This window comes from Xiphias gladius, chromosome 9 (genome assembly GCF_016859285.1).
Source record: "Xiphias gladius isolate SHS-SW01 ecotype Sanya breed wild chromosome 9, ASM1685928v1, whole genome shotgun sequence".
Taxonomy (NCBI): domain Eukaryota; kingdom Metazoa; phylum Chordata; class Actinopteri; order Istiophoriformes; family Xiphiidae; genus Xiphias; species Xiphias gladius.
Genome location: NC_053408.1, coordinates 7,835,122 through 7,849,207, shown reverse-complemented (window position 1 = coordinate 7,849,207; position 14,086 = coordinate 7,835,122). Strand labels below are relative to the sequence as shown.

Genomic DNA, 14,086 nt, shown 5'->3' with positions numbered 1-14,086 from the left:
AACGCAGTTAAATGGATAATGGTTGAAATAGCTAAAGTAATGGGTAAACTGTTCAAATTAACTAAAGGAAATGGATAAACAGTCGACATTATTGTTGAAAGTAATGCGTAAACAATTTAAACAGTTGACCAACAGTTAGCTAAGAGTAATCGATAAAATTGTTGAAATAGTTAAATGAATAATGAAACATCCAGCTCCTGCCACTCTGAGCGGTAGTAGTAAAAACTTGACCGAACCAATCTAAACACTGACAGCTGTATAAAAAAAAGTTATCGTAACACTATCCACTTTTATCCAGTTTGACATAAACTAAAATAGACATATCTGGAACGTGATGGGTGGTATCATGAAGGGGTGCTGGAGTTCGTCTGACAGGGCTGTGTAGGCACGTCTGATAAAATGGTTGGGATCCACTGGTATAATTAAACCCAATCCTGTTTTATAATCAGTGTCTCCGAACCAGTCATTTAACACAGTAAAACATCCCTATGACATTAACTTAATTCATTAGTTGTAAATTACTGAGCTGATTTGCAGAGTTTAATTTTCTTGAACACAACAAATAATTCACCATCACAACATTAAACTACGTCCAGCAGGGATGATAAACCCACTGACTGTTCTCCCCACAGAGCAACAGACGGTGGTCCTTCTGCCTAGATCCCCTTCGGCCTCTAAGACTTTCTTCCCCATCCTAGTGGACCACCTCGAGGAGGAGTACCGGCTCCGCTCTGCCGATGATGGCAAACTCTTCAGGGAGGAGTACAATGTAAGCACCCCCCCCCCCGTCTTCTCCTCCTGGAGGTTAGAGTAACAGGTGGTCATACGGCGGAGTCCACTGTATTCTTTACAAGTGCTGAAAGTAGTGTTTACGTCAGTCAATTGGGGTTAAACAGTCCCGTCATACTCCACAATTTATAGGATTGCTTGAATGTTGTCTGAGTGACTTCTGTTCAAGCTCTATTTAACTATGACAGTCAAGAAATTTCAAACTTAATATAACAATTATTGTAAACAATACATTATTATTAGTACTGAACCCGTCTGTGGAATTCATTAGCAGTAATTTTGGTGAAGAAAAGTTTAAAAAATTGTCTTATACCACAGGTCAGAGTATCTTTTGCCTTCAGCTGTGGCAAATAAAAACACCTACTGTAGAAAATGTCCAAAATTGGAGTTGAGGGGTTTTCCCAAAACAACTGCAATGTGCTGTGTGTTCAGGAAAAGGCAGAAGATATAACCATGACTTATGCATGTATCTTTTATTAAAGAAAACTACTTATAGTTATGTGTCACATTGACAATGACACATTCTGTACACACACACCCCCACACGCATGAAAAATACCCTTGTACCTATTTGTGACCATGATTGAGGATCTGAGTCAAAATAGAGTATGACTCATGGTTCTTGAAACATAAGTAAAATTTAATTCAGACAGTTTGTCACCACAGACAGTGGAAGTTGAAGTTCTCTGCTTTTAATGGAGGGCTGTTTACTGTAGGTAGCAGAGGAAGTGTCTACATGGAGGCTGAACAAAGCCCACAATGCACTGGTTGTGAGCTGTTGACAGTCAAGAGTATTTTCAGTATGTGAGGGTTATGATAAGACTGTCATTTTGTTTTGCAGTCCTTGCCTGGGGGTAATGCCCACGGGACGTATGAGGAGGCCAACAAGGACGACAACAAGGAGAAGAACCGATATCCCAACATCCTTCCCTGTGAGTGTACTTTCTGTTCTGCGGGAACAGAGATTTCATTTGATTCACACTCAGAGCGCACGGTTTCCTGTACGTGTGCACATGGCATTGTGTCTTAGAGTTTTGTTTGGGTTTTTTTTTTTTTTTAAACAGTTCAGATACAGTAAAACCATCCCAATAGCTCATGTATTTATTCACAATGAAACACCTTGGCACCCTTTTTTTTTTTTTTTTTTTTAGTTCGCATTCCTACTACTTATCTGTCTCATTAATAATTCATTGTGTACTTTTTTTTTTTTTAACCTAGCCTATTCCTACTTAACCCTTAAAGGAATAGTTCAACTTTTTGGAAATATGCTTACTCACTTTCTTGCCAAGTGTTAGATCAGGAGATGGATACCACTCTCACGTCTGTAATTTAAATATAAAATCTGGAAACAGCGAGAAATGGCTAGCCTGGCTCTGTCCAAAGGTAACAAAATCCACCTATCAGTATCGCTAACCTACGTAATTAACACGACTACATCTCAGTTGTGTAATCCATACAAGAACCCCAATTTTAAAAATGAGTTCGCTATTTTACGGGGATTTAGAGGTGCTGGTAGCAGATTGAGTGTCATCGATCTACTAATCTAACTCCCAGCAAGAAAGCAAATAAGTAATTCTAGTACTTTTACCAAAATGGCAAACTATTCCTTTAATGCTCTGTAGTCTACCTGCACATTATTAGACGTTAGTCATGTAGCAGTGACCGACTTGTGTATAATTTTTCCACTGTAACCCTCTAAACTTTCCAACTTCAACAGATGATCATTCCAGAGTGGTGTTGACTCAGCTCGATGGAAATCCCTGTTCAGACTATGTCAATGCCTCTTACATTGATGTGAGTTATGCTTTAAGTCTTGTTTTTTCATCAATCCCATGATCATTGTTAATTCATTTTTGAAAGGGCTACACTAACCTTACCAAAATAACAATTATTGTCTTCATTTCTTACGAATGTTCTGCTCCTCTGCTTCATGAATCAACTTAATATTGGTTGGTTGGTAACAATCTCAGTGCAGGGCCCATCAGTAGCTGTTGTTTCTCAGTGGATGAAGTTTGCCCAGCTATCATGGACAATTGGATGTTCAAATTTATATTTTTCTGAGCAGTCTAAGGACCTCTCATCCATGTAGGTTTAAAAGTAAGGATTTAAAGTCCATTTCTGATCTTGGAGACAGCCATTGACACAACAAACTCACCACAATGTCCATCAGTAGCTGTCTGGAGATTTATATTAATATTCTTAACTAAATGAAAAGTCTTTTCTAACAGGGTTACACGGAAAAGAACAAATTCATAGCAGCACAAGGTAAGATACAGTGCATTGGAAATTACATAAAGCAGTCATAAATATTTAAATAGACCATTAAATCTTAATATTTTTTTGTCTCTCAGGTCCCAAAGAAGACACTGTAGCAGATTACTGGAGGATGATATGGGAGCAGAAAGTGGCAACTGTTGTCATGCTGACAAATCTGAAAGAAAGGAAAGAAGTGAGTGATTTTCAGCCTCGTTTATTTCTTAAATGTGTCTCAGCTCCCCCTGCTGAAGAGTCCAAGAAAAAGTTCTCCTTTGACCTCCAGGGTTTTATCTCCAGCCCAGTCGCTGCTCCGACTTTCCTGTAAAGGGGGCAAAAAAACATCACAAAAAGATTTGAGAGGAAATGTGCTTCAAACAGATTCACTTGGTTATGGTCAAAGTGATGGCGAGAAGTTTACTTTAAACGATTAATTTCACACCTGTTATCTCCCCTTTGTCATCACTTTTTCTGCTGTAATTGCACAGTCTTTATTTTGAACCTGAACCCATTCACTGAACAAAGAGAGCGGGAGAATGGCTGAAGAGATCAATAAGAAGAGAATTGGCAAAGATTTAAATCAGCATGTAGACGGGTTGAAATCAATGGCTAGATAATGTGTAACAAAGTCCTCTGAGGCAGTATCATAATCACCCAGCATAGTTGTATATTGAGTGGTTTCACCCCTCTCAATTATATTAATCTTCGACTGACTGGCTGTGAAAATGAAGCATGTGTGTCACGCATGTAAACTACTTTATCTCTTGAAAGGAAAATCCTTGAATATGTTCCAGAAGAAACAGCTTAAGTAGTTTATTGAATCGTGGCTATTACTTCTCCCCAGGACAAGTGCTGCCAGTACTGGCCAGATCAGGGCTGTTGGACCTATGGGAATGTGAGGGTGGCAGTGGAAGACTTCACTGCCCTGGTGGACTACACCATACGCAAGTTCTGTGTACAATATGTAAGTTCGAAGCAGTACGTCTGCAGTTATTGCGCTTTGTAGAAATTACATGTTTAAAGAAACATGGGTGGTGTTTGTGAAACATTACTGCATCATGTGTAGTTCACTTCCTTTTTCACAGTGTTCTGACCAGCCACTTTCCTGCATTGTTAGTAGCTTTGTTTTTCTGAATAACTTCTGAGGAAGATCTTGCTTTAGGGTACACAAAATGCATCCAGATCATTTAATAAAAGCTGCTGCTACTGTTGAAACAGAGAAACAGATTTGTAAAAACATTGCCGTTGGGCCAGACCAGGTCTATGGTTAACTGTTAACTCTATCTCTGCCCGTGTTTGTGTGTCTACGTAGCAAGCCAGCGATGCTGCTAAGACTCCCCGGCTGGTGACCCAGCTCCACTTCACCAGCTGGCCTGATTTTGGAGTTCCCTTCTCCCCCATCGGCATGCTCAAGTTCCTCAAAAAGGTCAAGGCAGTAAATCCACCCTTCTCTGGGCCTATTGTGGTTCACTGCAGGTACCAGAAAGCTGAGCTAACAGGACTCATTGTTGATTATTTTTTTTGTTTACTTGGATCCAACCATTTCATTCCTTTTGAATGAACATTACTTTTAATGGTTTTAATTCTCCAGTTTGTTTCTATGGAGATAACTATATTTAGGCTTAGATATCCTGTTTGTGTGTCTGCAGGCAAACAAACTGTCAGCTATGGCTGGAAACATGTTGAGTGACTATAGCAATACATGTGTTTACAAGCACAGATGTTCCTTTGTTTCCCTCCTGTTGTCAATGAACATGCAAGTGTCAGCTGAGGATTGTGGTTCATTCAGTCTGCGGTTTGCTTCGTGCCTCTGCAGCGCTGGTGTTGGGAGGACAGGAACCTTCATCGTAATAGATGCCATGATTGACATGATGTACGCGGAGCAGAAGGTCGATGTGTTTGGCTTTGTCTCTAAGATACGAGAACAGCGCTCACAGCTCATCCAGACAGATGTGAGTTGGAGACAAACAAGTGGGAACGTGTTATATCACTTTGGACTTACAGTATGACATCACATTATCACTTGACGGTTAATGTGAAACACGCTGATAATGTTCCATTTACAAGTGAATTAAGCCCCCCGTCAATCATCTGTAAATGTTCAGGTGTGCCTTTGTATAGCGTGTGTGTGTGTGTGTGTATTCTCACCCCAGATGCAGTACTCATTCATCTACCAGGCCCTGCTTGAATACTACCTCTATGGAGACACAGAGCTGGATGTGTCGTCTCTGGAAGGACATCTGCACAAACTGCACAACACCTTTGCAAACGGTGACCGGGTCGGCCTAGAGGAAGAGTTTAAGGTATATTTCACATTCTGTCGAGCCATTTCATCATTTACAGTACAAAAGAAACTCACATTCCACTTCTCCAAAATCTCACAGCTCTCACAATTGCATTTCCTCCTGAATATTTTTGAATCCTCAATAGCCCAAGGAAGAACAGCAGTTCTCCAATGTGAGCATAAAGCTCTGTGGCTTCTAGATAAACAAGATTTAATACGATTCACTGCCTTTTGTTTTACTTAAATTTTGGCCTTTGACAAGATATTTTCAAACAACTCCTCGTTATATTTGAATAAATGGTTAGTTTTAATGGGGTTTACATTACAACACAAATCCCTGTAGACATTGCCTCATCAAAGAGTGAGTAAAGCTCTTATGCCCACAGAGAACTGTGTGATTTACTCCACATAAAAAAATAAATAAAAAAATAAAAACTTATTTATTCTATCCTCTGCCACTTTAATTACAGGATTCCACAGACACGTTATTTCAAATTTTCCTTGTTCTGAACCCCGTATCCAGCCCATGTCTCCCTAGATTTGAATGACTGCAGAAGAACCATATATTAATTGCAAATAATAATCACTATTCGCAGTCATACCAAAAAAACAAAACAAAACGTGTTGTGTTGAATGACTGACCCATTAAACCACAAGATCTGAAAAGGTAATTTAGAACCAAACCACCAAACCAAGTGTCAAGCCCTGCTACTCTGAAAAATTCATTTTTTTTTCTTCGTTAGGGTTAAAAAAAAACAGTAACATTCATATATCTATGAATACTAAATGTGATTTATAATCACCAGTGTAACTTCTTTCATTTCCCCATTTGGATTTGGAAACAAAAGGATGGTGCAGGTTTGTAACGTTTTGACTTTGCCAGCCTGTTTTTCTGCCCAGAAACTGACCAACATGCGCATAATGAAGGAGAACATGAGAACGGGGAACCTTCCTGCCAACATGAAGAAGAATAGAGTCCTGCAAATTATTCCATGTAAGAAAGAAGGAAAACAGTAGTACAAAATACTAGGACTACTTTTTCTCATCCTGGGCTCTGCAGCATTCAGTAACTGGTACTTTTTTCCTCAGAGAGCCACTCAGGCTTTGATGCTCTGAACATTTTTATGAGCTGCTCTATTCTATACGGTTCTGAGGAGTTCACTGTTCTGTTTGCATTTCAGACGATTTCAACAGAGTTATTCTCTCCATGAGAAGAGGTCAGGAGTTCACCGATTACATCAATGCATCTTTCATAGATGTAAGTAGAATTTATTACCTAATGTCTTTCTTCTTGGATGTGTATCTGCTATAGCTCATAGTTAATATGTCTAATTATGTGCTTTATTAGCATTAAGTTAAATGTCTTTTTTTTTCCTTTGTCACAGGGCTACAGGCAGAAGGACTACTTCATCGCCACCCAGGGCCCTCTGCCACACACAGTAGAGGATTTCTGGAGGATGGTGTGGGAGTGGAAGTGTCACTCCGTTGTCATGCTCACTGAGCTCCAGGAGAGGGAGCAGGTAAGCTGTGATAGCTCAGGACTGCAAGCAAGCTATGATCGATAGCTTCAAAGCCGCATAACTACTACAGCTGTGCAGCATAAACCATCTCTGTTCTGATTTCCTGCTTCAGACACAACGCTGTACTACTCCTATTTCAGTTAAAGTTGTGCTGTGTTTCATGCTTTGAGCCAAAACTACTTTAGAATATTTACATTTCCTATATTAAGCTGCAGTTTCTGTGTTCCTTTTCCACCCCCCCCCTTTTTTGTTTTTTTTGTTTGTGTGTTTTTTAAAAAAGGACAAATGTTGCCAATACTGGCCCACAGAGGACTCAGTCACTTACGGAGACTACACAGTAGAGCTGAAGGGAGACACTTTGTGTGACACCTTCAGCCTACGAGACTTGGTACTCACCTTTGTCCCGGTAAGCAAATTAACCTTGCGCTATAACAGAGCTGTTAATGAGGCAGTAACACCAGATTACATTTGCCTGTCAAGATAAAGAGGCGTTTACTGGCCCTCTTGATGTAATTGTGTTTTATTTCTTTTCCAAGTGATATGATCTAATTCAATTGCACTATGTAACTTTAAATATTAAAATTGAGCCAGTAACATTGGTTTTATTATATTATAAAGGTTGTCATTATCATCATTTTACTGCCGTAGCTGGTAGAGGTGGAGCTAGTTTATACGGTCATTTTGTCCAGTGTTTGAAGCTTAAAGATCAACTCACAACCTCCAAGCACTTCTATAGAATGCCATGGTCTTTACATTCATGTGTAATTACTTGGACATTAAACTCTACTACTCTTAACGTAGTATGTTCAGTATGCAATTATTTTTTACAAGCGTTCATGAAATTTAAAAAGGATCTTTGTATCTTACTTTGTAAAGCTGCACAGGATCTAACATATTTGTCTTATAATGAAAAATAAACCACAAGTGAGCACATCAAACTCTTTAGGCTGCCAGAGGAAATGTGGGTTGGGCAGGATGTGTTTTATGATTTTCAAGCGGGAGCCACCCATCTGATATATTTCATTAAATTTGACCCACATCACCCCTCAGAGGCTCAGTAGTACTTTCCTGCCTCCCGAAGGAGCACTCATCGGCCCGCCACTCATCTAAAGCGCACTTAACCTACACTGACATTGCACCTGCCATTATGCTTTCATATACTGCTAATAAATCATATTTGAAAAAAGGTACTATGATCTTTCGTCTGCCTGTGCATTTCCTCTCAAAGGAGAAGCAGACGAGGGTGATCAGGCACTTCCACTTCCACGGCTGGCCAGAGATCGGCATCCCGGCCGAGGGGAAAGGCATGATCGACATCATCGCCTCAGTGCAGAGACAGCAGCAGCAGTCTGGGAACCATCCCATCGTCGTACACTGCAGGTAGCGTCAAATTGCTCTTTTAGTCACACATTTAGAGCCTTTTTTTAGATATTTCTGTTGCCCTATTTGTGTTGTCTACCGCAGCATTTTGCATATGACAACTTAAAACGTTACAATTTGGTATTTGCAAGCAATTTTCGTGCTTGAAGAAACTTCTAAGAGTATTTTGTGTGTGTGATGCAGTGCTGGTGCAGGGCGAACAGGTACGTTCATTGCACTGAGCAATATCTTGGAGCGAGTCAAGGCAGAAGGCCTGCTAGACGTGTTCCAAACTGTGAAGAGTTTACGCATGCAGAGGCCTCATATGGTCCAAACTGTGGTAAGTATCAGCTTAAGTGGATCCAAAATTATCTAAAGTGCTCAAAAAAAAAAAAAAATTATATAATTTATAAACCAATTTTACAGGCCACTGCCTAATCCATCTTTTCTGGGGGTTTTTTCTCCATAGGAACAATATGACTTCTGCTACAGGGTGGTACAAGACTTTGTCGACATTTTCTCGGACTATGCCAATTTTAAATGATGACATTTGCCTTAAACATGGTTTTTAATGTTTTCTAAAGCTGGTATGTCAGTTTTATGTGTTTCTTTAACTTGGTCAAATGATCTTCTATTTTGCTATGCACTTGTCCTACCATTAACTCAAAGTCCATCCTCGCTGTAATATAGTGTATGTCAGTGAATGAAAATTGTAAATGAAAAAAGTAGATTAATAATGTATATTTCACATCATGTATGATGATAATTATTTTGTCATGAAGTGTTTCAGTTTAGTTGTATAATATTGTACTTTAAATGTTTATCTAAGTGTTATTTTGGATTGACAACGTAATATTTTTAAAAAGTTGTAGTTATTGTAAATGTATTTATGTAATGACAATGACATTCCGGTCTTGCATTTGGAGAACAGAACAGGAATGTTAAGATTTGGGTTTGTTTTTTGTTGTTGTTTTTAAATACATACATTCTTTCATTTATTGATGACTTCTATTTGAGATTAGAGGTGATACTGAAACTCTTTTCATATCGTCGTCCTCAAGCTACAAGCCCATCACCAATGTGATACTTTTCTAATGGAAATGTCGTCAGAGAACTTCAGCCATAATGCAGAAGACAAAGTTATGCAACAGAGGCTGAGGTGACAATATTGGGGTCGATTTCCAATAAAGAGTCGGGCAGAAGTTTCACAGTTAGATGTATCACACGGTCATGTAAGACCATTAAACTGGTTTTGTACCTCAAAATGTGGTATACAGCTGCATTTAACATGGATGTAACGTTACTACAGTCTGCCTTTTGTCTGTAGACAACAAAAAGTATTTTGCTAAAATTAATGCACATTAAAAAGCACATATAACTAAGCCTTTTGCTGAGAACCTGCAATATTTATTGCTTTATTTGTATTAAAGATTAGAGATTTTTCACAAATTAGTGCCAATGTACCTTTTTTTTTTTTTTTTAAAGACAAGGAAAAGTAAAACAATCCTAAATTGAAGGCCCAGCATTGACAGGTGATCCTAGGAAAAGGTAAGTGCGGTCACTAAATGCAGTGGAGTCAGTACACTTTCATGACCACCTGTGTGAGCTGTACAGTTAACACTAAGGGATGTATTAAAAGTGTAAGATCACATGAGACTTGTAAAGGCAAAAACCACAGTACACACATGTGGTGCTTCAGTGCCTGCTTAATGCTAGAGCAACAACAAAACAAAACAAAACCCCAAACTAACAATGTTTCCAGTTACTTTGTTTTAGAATAAATGCGTTCAGGAAAGTATGTGAATGTGAAACAACTTTTCTGTGCATTTCTTCTGAGGAAGTAACACCCATCCATCTGGTACTCAAACACGAAACCAAACATTTGAAATAATCTGACCCAGCTCTGCTTTAATCCTCAATGAAATGTGTAATTTTGTTGATGCTGTATGTAAATACTACATGACGAAGTGCTAACATTTTCAAGCAGCAAGGAACTGTCAAGCAATTGGTCAAATTTTCTGTGCTATCTGTCTGTGGGAGATGTGAGGTGCAGCACAAGAAGAAACTGAGACTTAAAGCAACCCCGGTCTATTTTACCATGGCTTCTATTCTGTCTTTTAAGAATACTGAGGATGGTCTGTTTAGACTACAGCTCTTTGCCTTTGCTCTCTCTCTGTGTGGATGTTCTATCCCTTTTTGGATTCTCAATGTCTTTGAAATGCAAGTTGCAATATTAAATTCATCTGAAAATGCTTTGTGGGTCAGTGAAAGATTTCTTCAGATGTCTTTGCTGGAGTTTGGAAAAAAAAATACAAATAAATATTAGTGCCACTGTGCAACAGCTTATATACAGTGTACATTCCATGTCAACTATGGGGGAAACATACTGGGGACAGCTCAAGCTACTGCAACAATAATTTTTTACCAATGACGACAGAATGTTTTCAATGGGATACAATATATGTGAACGATACATTGCATTCAGTCTATATAACCTTTTTGACACTTGTGTAAGCTGTAAATTAGCACTGCAGCTAACAACGATTAATTTAAAAAAGCCCCATTCAATTCAATACAATACAAAGAGGAGTGGATGCACAACAACTAAAGGCAATTTGGTTTTTAAAAAACAACAAAAAACAACAAAAAAAAAAAAAAAAAAGCCCACAACTGACTATCATGCAAAAGACAGAAAAACTTAAAGAGGCCCTGTTTTTCCTGTATCCGACATATATCTGTGCCGGATACAGGAAAAAAAACTTAAAATTGCATTTACAATTAGCAGTTGGCCACAGTGATTATGTACATAATTTGAGACACAAAAGCAGACTTCTTGACCTGTGTAAGTAACAGTTTACGCCAACAGGGGGTGATGTACCTCAATCTATATGCTGATGGAAGATTCTGTTAAAAGGGAAAATTCAAATCAATAATAGAACGTCAATTTCTGTAATCTCAGTCATAATTAAACTCCTACATGTCAGCATGATTAAACTGTGATTAGGATTATAGATATAATACAATAAAAGTACATTTTGTTTTAACGGCTCAGCTAAAAACTCTCAGAACATAAGTTCAGAAACTGTCTTATGACTTTAAATGATTCAAATGAATGATCATCATTTTAAGAGCACGACTAATTCCTTGTTTCGCATCCAAGTAAACACCCAGACTCTCTCTGCTGAAAGACTGCTTTCCACTAAATCTCTAAACATTTAAACTGATGAGGCTTTAAAAGCACCATTTCATAATTACAAGACAGGCAGGAACGTTTCTCTTTCAGATGCCTGCATGATACTGTGCGTGAAGAGGACCAGGAAACATTTTTTATCTCCTACTTCTAAACCTAAATGTGTGCTTATATAAAGCCTTCCTCCCTGTGATTGCCACCAGTCAATAACGGGGAGGAGTAAATTTGAGCTATTTTTGCCAAACAATCATGTTTTTTATCTTGCAGAAAAACCCTAGTAACAAAAAGCCTCATTGTTGACAATTTCCACTTCCCATTGCCGTGGTAACACTCCTCAGGAGGAGGGGCTGTGGCCCAAAAGAGGTCAGCATGAGTGGAGAGGTCATATGAATTATGTATTAACCCTAGTGGACTTCCCTATTTTGATTGACCCATAACTAATTTTATTTTGTCATTCACAATGATTCCATTTTCTTTCTAATATATTATGGAACATGAGCCATTTATTGGCAGGGTGACCTGAGCTGTGACCCCTCTGATGAAATGCTGTCATGTGTGGCTTGGAAACTAATTTCTGATTACACTCTGAATGTCAAAGTGTTCCCACTTGTCTGGTCTGTCATTTTATCCCAAACATGCTCACATTCCACAGTTTGGAACAACGAACGTGATATCACGAGGAATCCATGTTACACTTTTTAAAAGTACAGCAAAATATACCTAAAGCTTTGAGCTCAATGCCAACATCAGCATTCTAACTTGCTCACAAGGACACTAGTAATAAGCTGATGGTTGGCAGGTATAATATACAGCATCTTAAGTCAGCCTGCTAATATATGGTTATTATTACTAAACACAAAGTACAGATGAAGCTGACTGGAAAGTCATTAGTTGTGGAGGTATTGTTAAGTTGTTAAGATATTTCAGTCTGGAACAAAGTGGTGGACTGACCGACCAACAGACCATAGTGCCATGCTGCTAGCATGGCTAAAAACCTAAAGACTCCCTTTATCTGCAAATGTAAAGAAAGGAAGGGGAGAAAAGAAGATAGATTTATTTTATTTTATTTTTTTTAATTCTGTATGATACAAAACAGTCTGCCCAGCCATGTTAGCACACTCTTCTCTTGTGGTTGTGGTTCTCAGTGTGGTTGTGGCTAATAAAAAGAGACAGGCACAGCGTCGAACATGAAGAATAGCATTAATATCCTAAGAATGAACCAGAAATCCTGTCTGTCTCTCCATCTCTGTCTGGATGTTGTCTACTTTACATCCGAGTTGTCACTGCCTTGATAATGACTTCTTGTTAGATTTGTTCTTTCCTTCTCTCTCTTCCTCTTTCAATCTCTGTCTTCCTGTTTCTGTCTTTCACAGTTCACCATCTTGCTACTCTGAAAAGATTCTTAACAAACGCTTTAAGACTTACCCTAATTCAATCAGACAGCTCCCACTGGGATGTTAATATGACACCGTGCCCCCAAAAATGCATTACAAGTGTTATCCTATACCTCCCTTGTTCCAACAGGCTAATAATCTTTTCAAGCTTCTTTTTAAAGAAATACAGTGGATACTCGAATGGCACACAATTGATTGGAAATCCATCCAATAGTTGTTGAGAAATTGAACTCATGGTGGCACAAGAGGGGAAGTCGGGATAATCAAAGCTCATTAGGGGTACATCGTCTGGACACCATGAATGTCTGTACAACATTTTGTACGAGAAAACATGGATCCGCTGGTGACCCCAGATTAAAAAGTCAAGGAGACTCTACTTTCCAAATTACAGATAAACCAAGTTGGCCACAGTTTAAATTTCATCAACTGTATCAAATCAACTGCAGCACAACAGAAGCCATGCTGGCATCACTGCTGATTCATAGGTCACCTAGGTATTTAACAAGCTGACTGCACTACAGTTTTATGAAAACCTGAATTGAAAAAAAATAAAATCCAATTACAGCTGCTAGAGGACAGTATCTCCCCAATAAAAGGGCAGGTGGTTATAGGCCTATAATTACTAATTACATAGTTAACTTCAATATTTTATTGCTTTGTTTACATTGTTGATGAGATACTGCTTTAACGAACCCCAATAAAATCAAACAAAAATAAGATATAAGAACTTAATTATTAAAAACTGATGGAATCAAAACACACAGAAATTAATTAACAACAGGGCTCCAAACTACATCAGCTGCTTTCTGGCAGTCCTACAGAGGTCTGTGGCCACTGAGTCAGAGGTCTCTGACCAGAGGGGAAGAGTAAAAAAAAAACAAAAAAACAAAACAAACAAACAAAAAAACAAAAACAAGTCAGCACGTCTCTGATGGATGTGTCAAAGGGAGGAAACACAAACATGAAAATAGCAGAGATGCTTTACAAACGACCCTGTCCAGCCCTCTCCTCGCTTGAGGAATAGTGTTGTCTTTTCTGATTCACTTGAGAAGCGGCATGCTACCCACACTGAACCACTGTACCTTTTTGTTCAGGTTCGCCTTCATTGGGAGAAACAGTGGGTCCAAGAAACAACATTCTCCGCTGACTGGTCTCTAAGAAACAGTTAGGGTCTATCAACATTCAGTTTATGAAAATCTACCATCAATTTGGTTTTTCTGTTTTATTTGTTTTTTTTAAATGAAATACAAATTGCTTGATGATGGTGGCATTTGACCAAACTCCAAGTAAGTTGACT

General features: G+C 38.6%; 1 protein-coding gene and 1 long non-coding RNA gene across 9 annotated transcripts in view; one reads left to right on the top strand and one right to left on the bottom strand.

Annotated features, from left to right (window-relative positions):
* The window catches only part of LOC120794668 (receptor-type tyrosine-protein phosphatase epsilon-like), a 53,313-nt gene extending 43,376 nt beyond the window's left edge, over positions 1 to 9,937 (top strand). For all 7 annotated transcript variants that reach the window (XM_040135916.1, XM_040135914.1, XM_040135915.1 and 4 more), the window contains 16 exons: positions 633 to 769; positions 1,631 to 1,721; positions 2,507 to 2,583; positions 3,018 to 3,054; positions 3,141 to 3,238; positions 3,887 to 4,006; positions 4,355 to 4,518; positions 4,859 to 4,994; positions 5,196 to 5,345; positions 6,227 to 6,320; positions 6,508 to 6,584; positions 6,712 to 6,846; positions 7,127 to 7,252; positions 8,075 to 8,226; positions 8,410 to 8,545; positions 8,675 to 9,937. In XM_040135916.1, coding sequence (XP_039991850.1) covers positions 633 to 769; positions 1,631 to 1,721; positions 2,507 to 2,583; positions 3,018 to 3,054; positions 3,141 to 3,238; positions 3,887 to 4,006; positions 4,355 to 4,518; positions 4,859 to 4,994; positions 5,196 to 5,345; positions 6,227 to 6,320; positions 6,508 to 6,584; positions 6,712 to 6,846; positions 7,127 to 7,252; positions 8,075 to 8,226; positions 8,410 to 8,545; positions 8,675 to 8,749 — 1,805 coding nt within the window. In that variant the 3' untranslated portion in view covers positions 8,750 to 9,937. The remainder of the gene's footprint in view (positions 1 to 632; positions 770 to 1,630; positions 1,722 to 2,506; positions 2,584 to 3,017; positions 3,055 to 3,140; positions 3,239 to 3,886; positions 4,007 to 4,354; positions 4,519 to 4,858; positions 4,995 to 5,195; positions 5,346 to 6,226; positions 6,321 to 6,507; positions 6,585 to 6,711; positions 6,847 to 7,126; positions 7,253 to 8,074; positions 8,227 to 8,409; positions 8,546 to 8,674) is intronic.
* The window catches only part of LOC120794672, a 31,430-nt gene continuing 20,587 nt past the window's right edge, over positions 3,244 to 14,086 (bottom strand). Inside the window, exons 2-4 of one of the 2 annotated variants that reach the window (XR_005708150.1) lie at positions 5,191 to 5,327; positions 3,485 to 3,582; positions 3,244 to 3,364 (exon numbers count right to left, since the gene is read on the bottom strand). This is a non-coding gene — a long non-coding RNA (uncharacterized LOC120794672). The remainder of the gene's footprint in view (positions 3,365 to 3,484; positions 3,583 to 5,190; positions 5,328 to 14,086) is intronic. The other variant, XR_005708151.1, reaches the window with a different exon arrangement.